A 23,017-nucleotide genomic window follows, 5' to 3' on the forward strand; every position below is an offset into this window, starting at 1 on the left:
AAAAGATAAAAATGAAGAATGAGGTACTATCAAGAGGAACTTTTCCTTATCTTCTTACATTTATGTTTCATTAATTACAGAAATAAACTTGTGAAACTTTCATTTGCAAGGCTGGTCAGCATGGTACACATATATCGAACGAGACATAACAAAGGAGATGCACAATTTCTTAAAAATTGAGAGAGACAAAGAGCAGAGGTTTTGCATCCCATGTAATCTTCTTGGAGTCCAACACAGTATTTTCTTGAGTGAGTGAGTGAAGTCACTCAATCGTGTCCGACTCTTTGTGACCCCGTGGACTGTAGCCTACCAAAGCTCCTCTGTCCATGGGATTCTCCAGGCAAGAATACTGGAGTGGGTTGCCATTTCCTTCTCCAGGGGATCTTCCCGACCCAGGGATCGAACCCAGGTTTCCCACATTGGAGGCAGACTCTTTAACCTCTGAGCCACCAGGGAAACCCAAAAACACAGCACCCTTCTTAGCCACAAAAACAGAGTCAGACTATAAGAAAGTCCAGGAGTGTCTACAAAAGTAGCAAGTCTTTCTAAACTTTAGGAGTTTAGAAAGTGAAATCAAGTGGGCAATAAATTAGGTAATTATTCATCCTGGTTTGCCCTGAAAATTCCACAATAAGGAATGAGCACTCTTTTACTACTAGTATCCCAACAATTATGCTGGTAAATTACACGTTCATCTTAGCAGTAAGGTAACTGTGGGTCTCTTTAGTCACATTATTCTAGTTTAATCTGAAACCATGGGCCATTTAAGCTTGTAAAAATGATACTTAATTCTCTTTAATAATCCCCAAATAATTATCTAAGAATAGTGATGAACCAAGACTGAGCCTAAGCTCCTTCTTGGATCACTTTGACACACGCTTTGGACCTATCTTTACTCTGCATGTGTAACCAAAAGAATGTGAAAATGTCACTCAGGCTACTAATTTCTGTTCAACACATGAGCAGAAAGAGGATTTACAAGCATTTAACATGGTGGGATATGCAATTCACTGCATTTTCAAAATGTTACTCAGGAATATAGTGGTAAGTTAAAACTCCCATTATGTATATGGAAGCTTCTACGATCTACAGAAGGAAGGAATGTTCTAAATATTGTAGCATGCTGAGCAACAGAGAACTACCAGTAGCAAAAGTATAACAGCCAACCAGCAGGTTTATTATTTAAATACATTAAAATTATTAATTATTCTAAGAAAGAGAAAAATTATTACGTCACTTCTCTGCTCAACTCACATATGAAATAAATTAAAACAAGCCACTTCTCACTTAAACGATACAATTCTCAATCTACCTACTTGATAGATGGTACAAAGGAAACTAAAAAGCTATAAATATACTTCAATAATCTACTTGATGTGCTGACAGGTAAAAATTCTTTAGTGTCCTAATGCAGACATCATACAAAATTCTACTGTTTTCCAATATTCATTTTCCAAAAATCTGTAACTGTCCAACTATTTTTTCTAAGTTGGAAAACAAGCTTGTGATACTGCAAGAATAAAAAAGACACAAGAAAAAACAAAACAAAATTCAAAGCACTATGATGTAAAATTCTACTTATCAGAAGAGGTAAGGAATATTGTGACCAACTTTATTGAAAATTATCTTATATATTATAATGTAGGTTACCCAATACTCCAAGAAAGTAAACACACATTTTTTAATACTCTCTAATCATATTCAAAATGAAGACATCACAGGACACAGAGTAATTTCTTAGTTGATTTACGACTTTCAGAAGCCTGTAGAGTATTAGTTTGAGATGGCAGGTATAATTGCCATTTCACTTAATTATAAGGTATCCTCTTTCTTTCCAGACAAAGGTGCCATTGGGTCCCCCATTCTTAACAGTTCTAACATGGAATATATTACCACTCTAAAAAGACCTCAAAAGAAATACTTTGATCAGAGGGATATGAGTGGCTATATTCTCCTAGAATCTTCCCAAAGTTAGCACTGAACACAGTTATACATTCAGGAGTAATCCACTGGATTAGATCTGCATAGCAGGAGATAGGTTTAACTAATTGTTGACTGTGTCTCATAAAAACTTAGTAAGAAAGTATAAAGATGAATTAAATCTTATATTGAATTTACTAGTCATTTTGATTTTAGACAGAAGATAGTATACTACAAAAAGTTACTTTTCCTTTATAAACTGATATTGTAATAACTCTACATATATATAAAGAATATATATACATATAACACTATATATACTAATTTTAAGTTAAGAGTCTTTCTCATAATGTTAATTCAAAATCAAGACAATTTGACATATACTCAGGGAACTGACAAGCAAAACTTCTCCCACAGAATAATTAACTATGAGATTTTACTGCCTTTTGCTATGTGTATGTATTTTTCTTTCAATTTTTTAAATAAACATACTTTTAAACTATTTCCATAGAATTTAAAGGAGTAAAACACTGTATGTAGATTACAACCAAAACTACAATAAAAATATTTCCCTGATAACTGAGTTTTCTAAAAATAGTATCTAAAAATTTCATGATTTGTTTCATCCATACTTAACACATATTACGCAATTATTTAAAGAGTATATACAATTTCAGAATGAAAATTTTATATATAATGACTACCTTTCCCTTTCTTCGCCAGTCTCATCCAAGACCCATGCATATGCAAACGAAGCTTTGCCAGCCTTTTTAGACTCTTGTTCATACTTATGCATAGTTCTTTTGTTTACGTCACCCAGAAGATAAAGCAAATGTCCCATCAGAGTACTTTTCCCAGCATCAACATGACCTAAAGAAAATTGATTCAAGATTTAATACTAGGTGCATTTTCCAGATGTTGTTCACATTGAGGCATAGCATGAATTTGTAATTCAATAGTTTAGAGCATTAAACACCAATTTTTATCAAATAATAGTTTGCCAAGTAATGGAGAAAAAAGAGCATATCTCTTTAGAGGGGAGAAAGTTTCTTTGATTTCTGGAAATCAAAATGATCAACAAGAGATGCCATTTTCCAATATTCACAAAATGAAAAGGCCACAACCAAGTCTAATAACCTCTTTGGCAACTTGGCATTATTTCACCCCAAGTGACCTTGACAACTCAACATTACAGTTCAATGCCTTCTTGCTTCATGTCTATTCACACCTACACAGAAACTCAGAGTGGAGCATATTCCCATGCTGCCACTAGACAATTACTGGGCTTGAGCAGCTGACTGATAATCCAGAGGAACAAAAGGCATTACCAATGACCACTAGGTTGAGGAGCTGCTTTCCTCCTTGCCGCTTCTCCAGTTCCGCTTTGATATCTATTTGTTGCCTCAGCTTGCTAGACTTTTTCACTGGTGTTGGTGTTGAACTCTGTTCTTCTGATGCTTGAATGGTGTGGGATGGAAGAGCTGATTTAGAAGCGCTCTCAAGTACATTAGAAGAAACAAGGTTGGTATCTTCACTAGAATGTCCTTTTTGAGGTGTGTGGAAACTATGACCATTTTCTTCAGCAGTTACTCTACAGAAGGCAGAGACAGGAATAAAGAATATTTAAACCAAGTCTGGCGACCACCCTTGAAGAGCTGCTGCTTTCCTAAAGGTGCTAGGATATTTCTTGGGAGTGCTGGCAGAGAATCTAAGTAGTGAAGTCACATGCCGACATAGAGAATAATCCAAGATCAAGCCCCGAGCCTTTGGAGTGGTAGCACTGATTCCAAGACCTAGACTACCAGAGAAATAAACCTAAGGAGTATCAAATAGTGAGAGCTCACAAAAAGGAAACCACTTGAATACAAGGCCTGGCATCACCCAACCACCAGTAGCACCTTGAAATCATTCCCCCTAAGATCAGGAACAAGCCAAGGGTGTCTACTTTTGCCACTATTATTCAACATAGTTCTGGAAGTCCTAGCTACTGCAATCAGAGAAGAAAAAGAAATAAAAGGAATCCAAACTGAAAAAGAAGTAAAGCTCTCACTGTTTGCAGATGACATGATACTGTACATGGAAAACTCTACAAGGAAAACCCTAAAGATAGTATCAGAAAATTACAGAGCTAATCAGTGAATTAAGCAAAGTTGCAGGATACAAAATCAATACACAGAAATCCCTTGTATTTCTATATAGTAACAATGAAAACTCAGAAAGAGAAATTAAGGAATCAATCCCTTTCATCACTGCAACAAAAAGAATTAAATATCCAGGAATAAACTTACCTAAGGAGACAAAAGAACCGTACACAGAAAATTATAAGACACTGATGAAAGAAATCAAAGATGATGTAAACAGATGGAGAGATATTCCATGTTCCTGGGTAGGAAGAATCAATATTGTGAAAATGACTATACTACCAAATGCAATCTACAGATTCAATGTGATCCCTATCAAATTACCAATGGCATTTTTCACAGAACTAGAACTAAAAATTTCACAGACCCCAAACAGCCAAAACAGTCTTGAGAAAGAAGAATGGAGCTGGAGGAATCAACTTTCCTGACTTCAGATTATACTACAAAGCTACAGTCATCAAGACAGCATAGTACTGGCACAAAAACAGAAATATTGACCAATGAAACAAGATAGAAAGCACAAAAATAAACCCAGGCACCTATGGCTACCTTATTTTTGACAAAGGAGAAAAAATATTAAATGGGGCAAAGACAGCTTCTTCAATAAATGGTGCTGGGAAAACTGGAGAGCAACATGTAAAAGAATGAAATTAGAACATTTCCTAACACCATACACGAAGATAATCTCAAAATGGATTAAAGACATAAATGTAAGACCAGAAACTATAAAACTCTTAGAGAAAAACATAAGCAGAACATTCGATGACACAAATCAGATTAAGATCCTCTATGACCCACATCCTAGAGTAACGGAAATAAAAGTAAATAAGTGGGACCTGATTAAACTTAAAAGCTTTTGCACAGCAAAGGAAACTATAACCAAGGTGAAAAGACAACTCTCAGAATGGGAGAAAATTAATAGCAAATGAAACAACTGACAAAGGATTCATTTCAAAAATATACAAGCAGCTCATACAACTTAATGACAAAAAAACAAACCACCCAATCAAAAAGTGGGAAAAAGACCTAAACGGACATTTCTCCAAAGAAGACATACAGATGGCTAACAAACACATGAAAAGATGCTCAACATCACTCATTATTAGAAAAATGTAAATCAAAACCACAATGAGATATCACCTCACGCTGGTCAGAATGGCCACCATCAAAAAGTCTACAAACAATAAATGCTGAGGAGGGTGTGGAGAAAAGGGACTGCTCTTGCACTATTGGGAATGTAAACTGATACAGCCACTATGGAAGATGGTAATGGAGAGTCCTTAAAAAACTAGAAATAAAACCACCATATGACCCAGCAATCCCACTCCTAGGCATATACCCTGAGGAAACCAGGGTTGAAAAAGATACATGTATCCCACTGTTCATTGTAGCACTATTTACAATAGTTAGAAGACAGAAGCAATCTAGATGTCTACTGACAGATGAATGGATAAAGAAGTTGTGGTACACAATGTAATATTACTCAGCCATAAAAAAGGAACACATTTCAGTCAGTTCTGATGAGGTAGATGAACCTAGAACCTGTTATACAGAGTGAAGTGAGTCAGAAAGAAAGATAAATATCATATTCTAATGCACATATATGGAATCTAGAAAAATGGTACTCAAGAATTTATTTACAGGGCAGCAATGGAGAAACAGACATAGAGAACAGACTTATGGACATGGGGAGAGAGGAGCAGAGGGTGAGATGTATGTAAATAGTTAACATGGAAACTTACATTACCATATGTGAAATACAGAGCCAACGGGAATTTGCTGTATGGCTCAGGAAACTCAAACAGGGGCTGTTTTAACCTAGAGGGGTAGGATGGGGAGGTAGATGGGAGGGAGGTTCAAAAGCGAGGGGATATATATATGTATACCTATGACTGACTCATGTTGAGGTTTGACAGAAAACAACAAAATTCTGTAAAGCAATTATCCTTCAATAAAAAAATAAATTAAAAAAAAAGAATATTTAAACCAATTTGACTGATATCCTATAATGTCAGAAGGGCAGAGACATCTCTTTACATTCTTACATCTGCAGACCAAAAAATGATCTCTGCTAAGTGGCTCTTTCATGCACTGGAGAAGGAAATGGCAACCCACTCCAGTGTTCTTGCCTGGAGAATCCCAAGGACGGGGGAGCCTGGTGGGCTGCCATCTATGGGGTTGCACAGAGTCAGACTCGACTGAAGTGACTTAGCAGCAGCAGCAGCTAAGTGCCTAGAGTCTGTTAAGGTGGAAATGATAAGCAGTTAAGACCCAAACCACACAAATACAGACTTAGAAGATTCCAGGAGAAAAACAGACTACTAAAAACTAAGATAAGAAGAAAATATCCCATAAAGTAACTGAAATTCAATGTCTAAGCCCATAGCTTAGCCATACAGTCCTATCAAAACAGGTGGCATAAAGGAGATATTTTGTAAAAATTGGTACCAAATGTGTTCCAACAGATAAATTCATACTAAAAAAAAAAAAATTGCTTATCAGTTTTTAATCCCTAACTCATTCCTCCAACAGCACAGAGACTTGCAATCTTTTTTTGCTCAAACACTGTCCTTAAAGGAAGTATCTCTAAATGTCTACATTTTTATTACTTTTGGCAAAGGAATTTTAATTCATTAATTCAACAAATACTTGACTCACTAAAAACTGTAACATACATTAGTCACTGACACTGAGAAGAAAAGATATAGAAATCAGAAAGTTTTATCAATTGATCCCAAAAGTTTAAAATCTAGTGAGGAACTCAGATATATAAAATAGAAATAAGACCATCTGGCTTATTTCCTCCTTGACACTGACAGTGCCTTCAAAAGTAAACACTGATCTTACTTAGTTCCTCATTAGCTCTTTGACTGTGCTCCACAGAAATCATACCAGTGCTATCCTGTGGATAGCTATGAAAGATGTAATGTAATCAAACAGACTATGATGTGCCCTACCTTTCCTTCAATGACACAAATAAACAGACTTAGGACAAAGAACAGGTTAAATTGCAAGTTATTAGAATGGACTTCCCTGGTGGCTCAGACAGTAAAGTGTCTGTCTACAATGTGGGAGACCTGGGTTTGATCCCAATCCACTCCAGTACTATCGCCTGGAAAATCCCATGGACAGAGCAGCCTGGTAGGCTACAGTCCATGGGGTCGCAAAGAGTCAGAATGAAACCAATTATACCCATCTTAACGTGGAGGTGGCAGAAAAGAATTACATATAGAAAGAAGTTTACAAACATCACTTAAGGATTGTAGTGTGATGGAGATGTGTAGGAACAGTAAATCTCTTTTCTTCCTGCCCAGAGTAACAAAAACAGATTCACTGTTCTCTCTCTTGGTATTTTTTAAATGCTCAACACTGATTCTCATCCCATGCCTCAGGAAAGAATCACATTAGTTGTATTTTCAACTTTATTAAAAGCCTCTTATCCACTCCTGTTTTATTTTGCTTTAGCAAATCTCCACTAACCAACTTGAGCACTCACAGCTTAGACAGATCGGCTTCATCTCGAACTACAGGGAAAAAATTTAAGTATGTGGAAACTGTTCCCACTCTTAAAATTTGAGTCCAACAAACCAAGCTAAGTAAATCAAATTTAAACTGAAATTTTCAAACATTTATTTGAATGTCCACAATTAGTTGTCTAAAACAAAAACATGACAACTCTGCATTTAGAGGAGTAAAGGAAAAAAACAAACCCTACAAATTACAGTCAAAGTATTCAACCAGAATAACTAGTCATAGACTCTGGTTCTGATCAGACCTGGGAAAAAATCACAATCTCTGGCTTCAAATCTTTCTGTTTTTAGTGAGGCTTTTCTTCAAAGGAAAACTCATGGTAACTCCAACACAGAAAACAGACAAAAGCAGAACAGCTATGACTGACACAGGGGGCTGAGGGCTGAAGCTGGGCTCACCCACAAATTAGGCAGCCCTATTCAGGATAGGAAGAGCATCACAAAACATGTCTTGATTATTTCATTTACAGATCAGTAACATGAAAGATTTGCTTTTCTCTAACTTTCACAACATTCTCTTCAAGTAAATTTTAGGAAAACTGCATTTTAATTCACTAACCCGTGCAGTGTTAGAGGAAAGGGCCAAAGTAGTTAGAAAAGCATTCTACGTAAGTCCGTACTTAATAAAAACTTCTGCATATTATAAACTAAAAGTTAATGTATTAAGATTTTGAAATATCTCTTAAGATGAGGTAAAGTAACTATTACAAGTTCAAAGCTGTAATTACTGACTGAAAGAAAGAAAGTATGGAAGAATAAGTTTGTGAATATTTTTTCAGGTGCTTTATCATATAATTGTGTAATCGTATCTATTACTATAAAATGACTGGTCTGCTTTTTTAAACCATCTTTCCAAAATTGGGAATATTTCCACATGTATTGAGAGGCTTCATGTTTCTTTGTGAGTTCTTTAAATGATACTGGAAAGTTAATAATTTAGATTGAAGAGGTTAATCAGTTATTTGTTCTCTATGCAACGTTCTAATGATTTTTACTCACTGCTTTTTCGAAAGAGGTATTTACTATCTTTACTAACAGTAAAAAGAAAGTTTGCTCTTTCACTTTATTCTAAGAAATGCATTACCCTTTTTTTTAACAAGCAGTCACTGGGAATCACATTATATAGAAACCTATGATGCTGAAATCTTGACTCACAAGTGTTTAATTATATTTCTCTGTGCCTTCTTGAGACTAAATAAAAACAGCCTAAGTATTATCCTTATTATAAATTTCCACAAAATCCTATATAAGTATTTGATGTAAATATAGCTTGGTCCTTGAGCAACATTTATGCATTTCTGAGTATTTCCCATCTGTACCTGTAGACTGTTCACATTCTGATGACTTCTCCTACAGAGCCACATCAAAATACTGGCTCACAGGTCTCCTTTTTACTATTTCCAGGTGCTTTTTTTTTTAAATATTTAAACAAACAACTATTCTATGAAAAGAAAATAATGATTAACATTAATGGTCCCTGTCCTCATGAGGCATACAGTCTTATAAATTCTGAAAAGCTTGCATTATACTTGTAAAGCATAAAGGTAGTAGTCTAAGAATTACTACCTGAATTAAGCATTTTTTCTTGATCATTAATTACTATATTAATAATTTCAATTAATAATTTAACAATAATTTTAATTATTGAGTATTACTGTTATAAATACTCACAAACATAACTATGTATTTACTTCTAATATACAGTACCCCATGGGCTGTAATATATAGACAAATATACATAGACAAGTCTAGAATCAAGCCCATTTTCTCATTCTCTTTTCTTTGTACTAGGCTCAGTTGCATGTTGCTTTCTAAGCCTCTAAAACCTTTTGCATAAGATTTTTAAATCCTTAGAACAAGGAACTGCATATTCTATTTATTTTTTCCTTGCTCAATGGAAATTATTCCATAATAGTATTAAATGGCACTCAAGACAGGAGAATAAAAAGGTATTTATGATTTTGACAACCCAAGCCTAATTCAGAGAGAAAAGACATACACTAAGCTTTTTGTTACTGAATCAGGATGCAAAATTATTTTAATGGGCTAAAGTTATTCAAACTAAAAACTAACTTTTTCATTCATCCATTCATTCAACTAACATATACGGAATGCCTACTATGTCCTAGATATTGAGTTCTTTCCCTCACTAAATTTGAAATCTGGCTTCTATAAAATAAAAATAAATAAAATGAATGAAATAATCATTAACATTCGTCCCAACACTCATGGATATTTCTATTAATTTACATGAAGAAATGCTGTAAAGGAGAAAAAAATGGCTGCTGAGTTTGTATTTCCTGAAATTGAAAAAAATATATAGTTTATATTTGATAAGTATTTCTTGTCTAACTGGTAGACAAAATATATATAATTAAAGTTATGACTCTGCTGTTATGTCTCAAGCAACCCACTTTACTCATCTACAGAAACTCTTGAGAAAATTCTAAAGATTGTGAAAAGAAAGAATAAATGAGTAATACCTAAGTATGACTTATTATCCTTTCTCATTAGATATCTGCGAGTCTAGAAATGCTTTATTTTATATTTTGTCTTTGTTATACTGATCCATGTTATTCAGTATCAAAGTCTAAAAGAGTTTAAAGATAATAGTAAAAAAATTTAATTAATGATTGCATGATTCACCAGCTACATTTAATTCCCAAACACTGCTTGTTTATGCCATCTAGTGGCATAAGGATGCCCTACCTCACAGTGCTGCTGCTGCTAAGTCACTTCAGTCGTGTCCGACTCTGTGCAACCCCATAGACGGCAGCCCACCAGGCTCCCCCGTCCCTGGGATTCTCCAGGCAAGAACACTGGAGTGGGTTGCCACTTCCTTCTCCAATGCATGAAAGTGAAAAGTGAAAGTGAAGTCGCTCAGTCGTGTCTGACACTCAGTGACCCCATGGATTGCAGCCTTCCAGGCTCCTCCGTTCATGGGATTTTCCAGGCAAGAGTACTGGAGTGGGGTGCCACTGCCTTCTCCTCACAGTGCTAAATTTCACAAAATCATATGCTTTTTACATGAAAGTAGCTATAGTTAATTTGTATGAGGAAATTGACAATGAGGTAGAGTAACATACATAGATAAGTTCAGAATCAAGCCTAATTTCTCATCCCCTTTTCTTTGCATTATGCCATAGTGAGGACCTATTGTATTTCAATGATTATATTATACAAAATTAAAATAGATTCTTACAGTCTAACAAGGAGACAATACTAATTTCAAAAAAAAGAGGAAGGGTTAAAAACCTTACCTGGGCACTTCAAATCCCATAGTTTGCTTCTTTCCAGATACAGTCATCTTAGTAACTTTTGGCACAATTTCAGATTCACTTTGAGATGACTGGGAATCTATTGATTTTCCTGATTAAAGAGTAAAATATAAAAAGCTCATTAATTCAAGTTGATTCCGAGAAACATTTATTATATATTAAATACATATTATGCCAATTTTCACAGAATCACATCTTTAAACATATTTTTTTCTCTAAAATAGTTCAGTGAAATATTAAAATGATGAAAGAAATTCTTCTGTCACCCTGTTCTGGGAAATCCCCTCTTGTCAGGACTCTTCTATGCTTAACCCTGCACCAAATCTCTTCCTAATTTTGAACTGACTCTTAAGTTTCAATATTAAGAGGTCACAAGGTGGTTTCTGCACTGAGCCTCGTTCTGACATTATACCTAGAGCCTCTCTCTCTCTCTCCTACCACGCCCTTTCACACTACTAAAATTGTTCAGTCAGTTAGCAGATGGTTAAACTATTTTTAATCATGATACCTACAAACTGATGAGCAAGTTGAGAGTCTGCTGAATTGTACTAGACACTGCATCTATTTCACTTGGTCATAACACCAGACTTAGTAAGATACTTGATTTGTTGTTCAGTCACTCAGTCATGTCCGACTCTGCGACCCCTGGACTGCAGCACGCAAGCACAGATACTTGATATCTACATAGAATACCGGGGAAGAGGTCAAAGTTGAAAAATTAAGAACATGAAGGAAGATAAAATTATGAGCTAGGTCAAAGTAAGACTTTTATGCATCTGAACCTTTAAATATATATATATATATTTAATTCATGGAATTCTTTAGAATGAACTTCTATTATTTTCAGTAAGAGTACCATCAGGATTTTGTCCACATAAAACTATGGAAACTGCACTGCTGCACTGGTAAGTGTACATATAGAAATTATGTTTAAAAATTACAAAAGGTAAATTAATGTATATAATTCATTCAAAACATTTGTTATCTGCCTATTGTATGCCAAGCATTATACTGGAAACATAATGTTGAACAAAAGCAGACATAATCCTTGTACTGAGAAAGCTTATAGTCTAGTGGAGAAAATGTACTAACTGATCACAAAAATATAAGTAAAATTAAACTGTCACTAGTGTTATAATCCATATACGATTTGGTGACAAGGCACATGAAAACAAGAGTTAAGATGCAAAAAAAAAATGAATAGGAATAAACTACAAAGAAGAGCATTTCAAACAGAGAGAGCAGCTTGTATATCAAGGCCCTACTGTAGGAGGCAACATGGCCTTCAGAGAGAGTGAAAGTAGAGGGGAGAGGGAGCAGAGTTAAATGAAGCTGAAGGAGGCGGCGATGGTCAGGCAACGCAGGACCTGTAAGTCGCAGCAAAGATCCCAATGTTCGTTCTAACACAACTGGAAGCCCAGAAAATGATATAAGAATGTGAGGGGGAAGGGAAATAGAGGAAAAGATAAAATAAATGGTCACTCTCAAAGAAGTCTGGATGGAGTATAGATTTGTGACTCATCAGCACAAAATTAGTTGCTGAAGGCACTGACATAAGTGAGATCACCACAGTAGAAAATACCAAGGAAGAAAACAAGTGGTCTGAGGACAAAGCCTTGGAAGAAATGCAACCTTTAATCATTTTAACAGAGGACAGTAAGAAAGAGGACAAGGCCTACAAAAAGGTGACAGAGGAAGGCTAGGGGAGAACGGTGCCCAAAGCTAAGGGGATTTGGCATCACCAGAGTCTGAGGCTGCTGTTCAATCAAGTGAGATGAATGAAAACATTCACTAGTGACGCGAGCCCTTTAGATAAAGGTCATTGGTAGAGTTAGCAAGAATCATTGGAGAGACATGAGGAGAGGAAGTGTTAGAATGGGTTAAAAAGAAAATGAAGGTGAGAAAACAGAAGTAGCGGCAAGAGCACGTCCACTATCTCCTACGCATGATTACAAAGTCCAAAAGCTCTAAAAAAATCAAGTTGTTTTTTTTTAAACTCATTTGGCAGTAAAACCTGACCTGGACTGAAAGCTCTTTGCAGCCCTTACTTACTCCACTTAAAGTGAAAAGCCACACATTCCAGTGCAGAAATAACAATGTGATGATCATAGGGTGCTGCCCCAAATCCCATCGGGCTATCACACCACAGGTGTTAATGCTTTCTGAAATCCAAAACCTTCTGATTTCTGAGTCAAATCTGGTCCCAAGGACTTAGATAAGCAATTGTGCAGATATATGGACCAACGACTCTTAAAAAAAATCTGACTGGAAACAGGAGGAATGTGGTAGAATGGTAGCAAAAATGTTATATGGGATCATCTGATGGAGAAAGTAAAACTGAGAAGGGCTGGTTCAAAGTATCAGGAAGAAAAAAGATCATGTCAGGTGTTTCAGAATTTCTGACAGTGCAGAAAGGGATGGGACATAAAGCACAGGTAGAAACTCAACTAAAATAGGAGAAAAGCACTTTTACTACAATAGAAACCAGGTTGGTATGTTGAGAAGCTGGAAGATGAAAACTCCTAATAGTTCCTATTTTCTCCAAAACATAGCAAGTAGTTATCTGGTGAGACTGAGGGTGACTGAGAAAAGTTAAAAGACTAGCGAAGCAAATAAGGCTTTCAATAATTTTTGCACAAAGAATGAGTTGAACACACACCAAAATAGGGGAACTGTTGGACAGTACTGAGGTTTACAGTATTTAAAATTGAGATTTGCCCATTTAAGATTTGCAATAATGGATGTGCAGTGAAATCAATCTGCCTGTCCATATGACTTTTTCTAGCAATGTTCAGTCATTCAGGAAGAGGCACAGAGAAGATACCGACTGCGTCATTCAGAGGTAGGTTTCTACTCAACATACAAAAAACGGGCAAAGGAAAAAAGGTGGTTGAAAGTAATGGCAACAAAAAGGGGGAGTTACTCAAATTATAAATCACGAACTCTAAACTGGATTAAGCAAAATGATAAAGGAAGAGTGCTGATGCACTGAAAGTTGGGGTCCAAAGGTCAAGAAAAGTTCATGATGTAAGAAATACAACGAAGTGGTTGTGGTCAGAATGGAACAAGTGATTTCATGATTTGAGGGGAGAGGAAGTTGAAGGGAGGGAATTCATCAGTGAATTTCTGATGAAAGGTGAAGGTCACTGGAAATGAGCTGGTCAAGGAACTGCCAAGTTCAGAGCACTGGACTTGTTTTCCCACGTGGATGCACAAGCTATGATCAGGAAGAGCTCAGGGCATAAGAGAAAACTGCAAATGAGCTGCCAAAGTCTTAGTGATCAAGGAACAGTAACTATGATGTTGTTCAGGAGATGACAGCAGTGAAGAACAAAAGGCTGGTTAAGGGCAAGAGACAGAAGCTTCAAGGACCCGGGATTTAAGGGGGGAAAGAGAGAGTGAAGGAATATGGTTGGAAATGGCAGAAAAGAAAAGAAAGTTTACTTTCTAGACCTTGGAGTTTGAGAGGATATACATGAACTAAGCAAGGAAGTCGAAAAAACACTAGGAAAACAGGTTGAGAATTCTGGAGGGGTTTGATTTCCATGATAAAAGCAGTTTCAAAATTCTAGGGGTGAGTGAATGAAAAGGAAGGAAACTGAGAGTATGATGATGATGATGATGGGGGTGGGGGGAGGAGGGATGAGGGGATGAGGGAGTGGTGTGTGTAGGTGGGAGAACACCCTGACTGATAAAGAGGCATGGCAGATTTTGGACTCTGTCAAAATAGAGGAAAAGACTCAGAAAACATAAAAATGTCTCAATCCAAGTAAGACAAGGTTAATTCCCACTTCTCCTGCCTTTTTTTCCCCCGATTATAAAATACTTATTAAGGTATACTTTAGGGAATATAGTGAATATAAAACTTAAGATAATTAAAACTAATTTTAATACCTTCTATTTTATCTGTAAAAAAAATCCCTTGACTCACTTACACATTTATTACATTGAAATACTTTGATGGTGACTTTTATAAAAATTAGTTGGGTCATAAAACGAAATAAAAGGTCTTTAAGCATAAAGAAAAGTCACAATATGAACTCATACTATTTCTGGCTGTGCTTAGTCACTCAGTTCAGTTCAGTCGCACAGTCATGTCCAACTCTTTGCGACCCCATGAATCGCAGCACGCCAGGCCTCCCTGTCCATCACCAACTCCCGGAGTTCACTCAGACTCATGTCCATTGAGTCATGTCCAACTCTTTGCGACCCCATGGACTGTAGCCTGCCAGGCTCTTCTATCCATAGGGATTCTCCAGGTAAGAATACTGGAGTGGGTTTCCATGCCTTCCTCCAGGGGATCTTCCCAACCCAGGAATCACCCCAGGTCTCCTGCATTGCACACAGATTCTTTACCATCTGAGCTACCAGGGCTATTTCTGGGAATGCAGTAAATATTTTTCATTTCTGGCAATTTCTATCTACAGGATATCAAACCTCAAACCAAAGATGCAGTATTTCAAAAATTTGGTTATGTAAATGAAAGTCTTATTTAGAAAAAAAAAACAAAACCCTTGAATCTGAATATCAACCACTAAAGCAATGGTTCATAAACCTTTTTATTTCGGCCAGATACCCCTTTGAAAAAGTTAATGAGAATAATGGGACGCTTTTGAAAAATATACAGTACACAAAATTCTGCATGCTATTTCAGCGGGTTCAGTAATTCCAACCCTAGACCGCTCCCCAAGAGAGAACCTTGCTTCAGCCTATTTTGGAAATACGCTAATTCAATTTGATGTTATCCATAATCGATAAAAGCATATGCTCAATACATTTTCTATTAAGCTGTTATTAACAGCAGTGTGATGTAGTTCCATTGATCCAACCACATTACAGTTCCCTTCATAACTAGCATCAAGCTGATGATAAGCAAAATCTGACACAGGTCAGAAATGAACTAATAACTAAAATAATCAGTCATGGATCAATAAGAGATACATATATCCATCACATATAAATGTAAAATGTTTACTCTATTCCCTCATCTTCCCCAACCAACTAGAAATTAATTTTCTGTATAACCACCTCAAGAAATTGAGTATTACACAAGAAGTGCTAAAATAATGGCAGCATGGAATGAGTCCTAGATGGAAAAAAGGAGCTTGGATTCTGTACTGCTCTGCCACGAATTAAGTGTTGTCTACCTTACAGCTTAAACAGTTTGTTTAATTTCACCAGCTTCAGTTTTCCCATCTACACAATGAAGTAAATTAAAAGGTTTCTAGTTCTGTGAATGCATCTATCATTCCCAAACCATTAAGATATCCCTTAAATCAAACAGCTCCTTAGGAGGTAAAGAAAAATGTAACACAACAAAGAAAAATAATCAATGTTCTCCCCCAAGTCATGTAAAACCCACCCACCAAATCATGCTCACCAAAAAGAAACATATTCTGAAGATTCATATATTAGTGATTAGTGTTTGGTCTCTAGCAGGATGAAGAACTGACCACCTTTTAGATTTTTCTTTTTGATGAAAATAACAGCTATCCAGTTAATCAAGTCCAACCTGCTTGTTACATAGACACACACACACACACAAAGTCCCCAAAACAAAAACAAGGAACAAAGAAGTGACCACCTTAGTGGCAAGGTCTGTACTTAATCAGCCCACCTACTTGTCCAGTTCACCTCTATCTCTAAAGCAAAGCCTTCTTCTGTTCCTGGTGGTTACCCCTTGCTGGGCTGCTTCCTCCAGAACTTGACTGCTTCCACTTCCTTCCTTCCTAGTAGATTTTAAGTTACTAAAATCTAAGTAGCAAGAACTATTTAGATCTGTCTCTTGAACATGCAATTACCCAGGTCTCTCATACTGAAGACTTTTTTCAATGTATATTCCTTTGTAAAGGTTTCAAGTTTTCAAAGCTAAATCTCCCTACGCAACTGTAACAGACTTGCTAAATTTAATGAAACTTGCCATTTACATATCCACAAGATTTACCCTCTTCTGATTCATTCCTTTGGTCTTTAAAACACGATCAGTATTAGAATACAACATCTCTTTGAGGGTAGGAACTCCCTTATACACCTGTTCACATAGTACCCAGCACATGACACAATGCTCTGCTCACAACTAGCATTCAAGAAAGAGAGTTTAATGATAAACCCTTGAGGGTTTAAAATTTCAAACCACGAGTTCATCTCTATTGCTTTTGCAAGTTACCTTAGTTCTCTTCTTCAGGCAATAACCTCAGTTTACTTTCTACCTACCTCTTGCACTTAATACCAGCCACATCCTAATGCTTAGAGATCTGGGCTCCAGAAGCCAATCTGACTCTTGCTATGTGTGACAATCTGACTCTTGCTATGTGTGTCTCTTCTGCTAGGGGTTGTATATGCTCTTTTACCTTCACAACAACCATGCGAAGTGAGTATAATTATTCCTACTTTAGAGAAACTAAGGTTCAAAACAGTTGCTTTGTCAAGATTATACAACCTGGGGCAGTGATACAGCTAGATTAAAAAAAAGAAGATATGTATCACATAGTGATTAAAGAGCTTATACACTATTCTGAGACAGTTATAAAAGCTGTGGAGATTAAGTTGTAGAAACAGTAAGCAACAGAATTCTAAGTATGCATCTGAGTAATTAGGAACAACTTAACAAATGAAATGAGATTTGACCTGAACCTAGAAAATAACACAAGAAAAGTCATTTTTAAGTGTTAATGGGGCAAAAGTTCTGAAAAAGAATAGGCAGTGACAAAAGACATTTTTAAAGACTATATAACACTGAAGCTTTGAAGGAAAGAGTTCTTTAAAAGAAAAAGATTTTCCACAGATTTATTTTCAAGGGCCATTTTCTCATTCAATAAGTAGAGATTAAAACAATATCAAATATATTAAATTAGGGAGGATAATTACTGTTTAAAATGGGAAAAGCTAAATTAAGAAGAGGTAAAACAAAAACCATAAAAACATAGGTAATAATGATTTCTCCATAAAATATGCTGCTATGTCTCATCTGTTTATAATTCCTTAACTTTTCCCTAGCCATTAATAAGGCATCCTCGTCTTCATTCCTAGGATGCTTTACACTCTATAGGTATCTTCCACCTTGAAGTAATCAATTCTAGTAAGTTGGCTAGAAATCTAAGGCTCTGCCACCAGAAAATTCATGAACTTGAGCCTAGACTGAGTCATCAAATACGTCGAAGACTGAGTTTATCCCGTGGGCAAAATAAGGATATTACTACCTAAACCCTCTACCTGACAACAATTTTGTAATAAATATTGTATTTGTAAAAGCACACCAACTATTTTAAAATACTGTCAACTAAAAAAAATTGTCAGATCTTATTCTTTGGAATTATCTCATCATCGTTCATAGAACATCCTTGCCAGAAAACTTCTAAATCAAAAACAACTGCTGAAATTCGTGGTCAATACATATTTACTGTCAAGTATCTTTAGTTTCACTGGATACTGCAGTACCCATTAACTTTTCATTTTTTTAAGTGATTTTAGCTAATTATAGGATCAAAAAGTGCTGGAATAAACATGTACCTAGTCATAAACAGGAACACAAAAATTATACCTCAACTTGGCTTGAACCTAGTGTGTTTTTTTTAATTTGCTTAAGTGTCTTTCCAGGTGGTGCCGTTGGTAAAGAATCCACCTGCCGATGCAGGAGACATAAGAGACCTGGGTTCAATCCCTGGGTCAGGATGACCCTCTGGAGGACTGCATGGCAACTGATTCCAGTATTCTTGCCTAGGGAACCCCATGGACAGAGGAGCCTGAATGGCTACAGTCCATAGGACTGCAAACAGTCGGACACGACTGAAGTGACTTAGCACATAGCACATACAAGTAAGTCGAAAGAGTACATTAAAAAAAAAAATGATATGGTATTACAAAATCCAATGGGACTACTGTAGGGGAAAACATGCTAAGCTAATGTTCACCTGAAAGAGTAATGTGAGAGAATGACCAATAAGATTTTTTAAGTTAAGGATAATGATAGTTGACTGGAACTACCAGATATCAATCATAAAGCTGAAATAATTAAAATGTGGTAATGGCACAAAAACACCCTGATGAATTAGAATAAAGCATCTGCAAATGAACCAACAGGAATATATTTATGTTCGAGATACATAAAAATAAGAATTAAATGTATGGAAAAATACATAGGAATATATAGGTTACAAGGGGCTTCCCTCATGGCTCAGCAGTAAAGAATCCAGCTGCCAATGCAGGAGACACAGGTTCAATCCCTGGGTCAGTAAGATCCCCTGGAGAAGGAAATGGAAACACACTCCAGCATTTTTGTCTGGAAAAATCCCATGGATAGTGGAGACTGGTGGACTATATAGTCCATGGGATCACAAGTCAGACATGACTTAAGTGACTCAACAACAAAAATACAGGTTATACACAGTCCTCTAAAAAAGTAGGAATTCAACATATGCAAAGAAATGTTTAAATCAGCAGGAAAAGAATGGGTTATATTCAATATTGTATTGGGAATACTGGCTATCCATTTGGGAAAAAGACCCGATTATAGGTTTACAGTGTATCACATATAAATTCCTTAATGACTAAAGATATGAACATAAAATATAAAAATATATTTAATTTTCAGGTAAGGAAGACTAACAAATTTTACATAAAAATGTTAAAATGTTTCCAAAAGATACTACAAGCAAACATAGTGTATGTGAGGAAATACACAGAAGGGGTTAATATACATAAAAAGCTCCTACAAACCAATAAATAGACCAGTTCAAAATACACAACTCAAAGAAAGGTGTGGCAGAGGAAACGGAGTAGTGAGGGATGAGCAGAAGGGAGAGGAGGACTGAAAAGAGGAGATGGTACAGGAAGGGGGGAATAGGGTTAAAGGGAGCAGAGAAATAAGTAGGATTTTTACTTTTTTTATTAGCATCCAGCATTGCCAAGGAAAATGGTAAAAGAGCACTATCTGACACCATTGGCAAGAGAACAGCCTTTGGCAGGGTATTTGATAAAAATTAAAAAGTTTACTATATACACTGTTTCTGGAAATGTGTCCTACAGAAATACTAACGCTACTGTACAAACAATATATGAACAAGATTATTTACTGTGGTGCTGTTTGTAATGGCAAAATGACTGTAGATGTACCTCAATGAGGAAATGGTTAACAAATTATGATGCATCCAAACAAAGAAAAAAATTACTTCAGAAAAAATAGTAAACCCATATGTACGGAAAGAAAACCATGACACATTAAATGGGAAATGCAATTGCAATATTATACAGCAAAGATGCTATATCATTATGCTATTGGCATTAAAATGTCTACAAGAATGTAAGTGAACTTTTAAAGTGATTACTTCGAGAAACTGATACTAGGAAAGAGGAAGGACTTTTCATGTCAAAATTTATATACATCTATGCTACAATGACTACATATACCTTTCTAATTAAAAATGTTTAAGTGAAAAGCATATAATTAAAACATTCAAAACATTAAAAACTCATTTCTATACTATTCTTCAGAGATGTTCTTGATTATTATTTCATGTTTTGAAAGGTACAAAGTTCACCCAATCAATCATCCAATGATTACTTTATATTCAGAATGCTCTAGTAAGGCTGAAAGTAACATTCTAAAGAGTTTTGTCTTTTTGTGTTAAGTAATCCCTTGTTAGGTTCCAAGGCTTCCGGACAGCAAGGACTGAATCTTTTGAATTTTTCTGTTTCTACAACTGAAGTATTTGATACAATGCACATCATTTATACATGTCTGCTGAATGCTGAACTGAACAAACAAAATCATTTCCTAGTAAATTCCTAAAGGAATGAAGGTGAAAACTAAAGGGAATTATAAATGGGACATCTCTGAACATGGAATCTTTTATTGGGGTAAAAAAATCATGGTAAAATCTATCCTACACTCTTAAATTTTCTAAAGCAGGATTTCTCACTCTTAACTACTGACATTTTGGACAGGATATTTTTTTGTTGAAGGTGAAGCGGTGTATTTCAGGATGCTTAACAGCATCCCCCAAACGTCTACAGAGCCAAATGTATGCTGTGGGGCAAAATTACCTCCGGTTGAGTACTGCTCTAAGGAGTTATTAGCAGAAGAATTAAATACTTATGATACACCCAATAACCATCCCATGTCAAACTCCTCGTCGACTCTCACTTGAGAGTATAGCCAAGGAGGTAAGTCTGCCTGCTGCCAGGTAGTCTGGGTTGAATCCAGGCCCTGAAACTTTACTGACTGACTTCAAGTGAATCACTTCACTTCTCTGTGGGCCTAGTTTGCTCATCTATAAAGTGATAACAATATTAAAACCTACCTAATAGATTAAGAGAATGTAATGAGTTAACACATGTAAAGGGTTTAGAGTAATACCTGACATATATTAAGTACTCAATGATTCATACCACACTGAATCTAGACACAAATTAGTCTCTAACAATCATGTATTAATTCACGACAGAAAGGAGGGAAATGGGTGACTCTCTCTGCCAGGTACTGGAATAGAGAGACCAAAGGCATGATATTTAGGCGGCGCTAGTATCGAGAACCTGCCTGTTAATGCAGGTACATCTAAGAGAGGTGAGTTTGATCCTTGTGTTGGGAAGATCCCCTGGAGGAGGGCATGGCAGCCCACTCCAGTGGGTCCACAGGGTTGCAAAAAGTCGGACACGACTGAAGTGACTTAGCATGCACATACGTATAGCCTCAAGAAACTTTATGTCTAACAGAGATACTCACAAACATTATTGCAATATGAACTGCTATAAAACAGACACAAAGACAATGCATAGGAAAGGTCCTAACCCACTACACTGGAAGAATTAGACAAGTTTCCTTCAAAAGATTCCTAGTGAATCTTAGAGGGAAAAATAAGGAATAGGGACTCAGAACCTGACACAATGCATACAACTGACAGTAGATCAGCATGGTTGGGAAATAAGAGATTAACTGGGTGAGAAGGACAGAAAAACTGGCAACTCATTAAGATCACATGTAACATTTAGGTATTTAACTTGATTTTGAAATATAAGAGCCACTAAAAGAATTTCAACATTGGTAAGACATACCATATTGTGAATTAAAATGAATTGTGGAGGAAAGACTGAGGAAGAGCAGTTAGAAAACTGTCGTACTGACATGCATAAGAAATTCTTTTAACTGACCTAAGAATGATGGAGATGTAGAAAGGGTTGTTTAAAAGCTATTACAAGATAAAATTAGGGACATTTGCTGCCTGAATGTATGTAAGAAAGTAAGAGAAAGAACAGCTACCAAATTTTCTAGCAAGGAAAAGTAGATTGCTATTACCAAATAAATATATTACAGAGAACTAAAAGAAGTCTACTAGTCAGGATCTTGCTTCTCTTGGATGGTCTCTTATTCAAGTGCAAAATTAAGAGCAGTCCATTCAGGAACTGCTGCCTCCTAAATGGAGAGATTGCCTGTTTCATGTTTTTTTTAAACATTGCTTAGACACCATCTCAGGTCTTTAGAGTTTTTCCAAGTTACTATGTAACATGTACTTGGCACCGGAGACACAATGATGATTAACAGTATCTGTTTTCAGGGAGCTTTCATTCTAGATGTAAAATGACAAGACTGACAGAAAATGTAAACAAAGAAATTAAAGAGAATATTGCAGCTGATCACAAGTGTTATGACTATAGCTAAGTGAGTACCAGAGCACATGAAATAAATAAGAGGGGACAAGCATGGAAGATAATACATTAACAAAATATGGTGATGAATTAAATGTTAGGAAGGCAGAAAATACAGATGTTAATCCCCATGACTCTAAATTAGATATGAATATAGAACCCACTGGATCTGATATTTTCTTTCAAGACAAACAGAAACTGGATAGAAAGCTTGATAATCAAGTTTGCAAAGCCGAATGAGAGCGCTATTAATACACAAGTAACTTGAGACCTGGAAATGGATGAAATAACTTACAGAAAATGAAATGAGAAGGTAGTGAAGGTCCAATGAATGTACACTAATAAAGGGAGAAAATAAGCACTCACATTCCTTGTACAGTCCTTACATGAATTAAGGTTCATATAATCATGCAAATTTGCTGGTTGTATCATTAGAGATCATTTGGTGCTGTCCATCATTTTATAGATGAAAACATCAGTGGATTTTGAAAGATCATATGCCTGATAA

The 23,017-nt window shown here is 36.0% G+C and overlaps 1 protein-coding gene across 2 annotated transcripts in view; it reads right to left on the reverse strand.

Moving 5' to 3' along the window:
• HBS1L (HBS1 like translational GTPase) overlaps positions 1 to 23,017 on the reverse strand; it is an 86,801-nt gene that overhangs the window by 21,069 nt on the left and 42,715 nt on the right. The window contains exons 5-7 of one of the 2 annotated variants that reach the window (XM_052645690.1): positions 10,852 to 10,948; positions 3,249 to 3,511; positions 2,625 to 2,790 (exon numbers count right to left, since the gene is read on the reverse strand). In XM_052645690.1, the coding sequence (XP_052501650.1) occupies positions 2,625 to 2,790; positions 3,249 to 3,511; positions 10,852 to 10,948 (526 nt within the window). Of the gene's footprint in view, positions 1 to 2,624; positions 2,791 to 3,248; positions 3,512 to 10,851; positions 10,961 to 23,017 lie in introns of both variants that reach the window. The other variant, XM_052645689.1, reaches the window with a different exon arrangement.

This window comes from Budorcas taxicolor, chromosome 9, assembly GCF_023091745.1.
Source record: "Budorcas taxicolor isolate Tak-1 chromosome 9, Takin1.1, whole genome shotgun sequence".
Lineage (NCBI taxonomy): Eukaryota > Metazoa > Chordata > Mammalia > Artiodactyla > Bovidae > Budorcas > Budorcas taxicolor.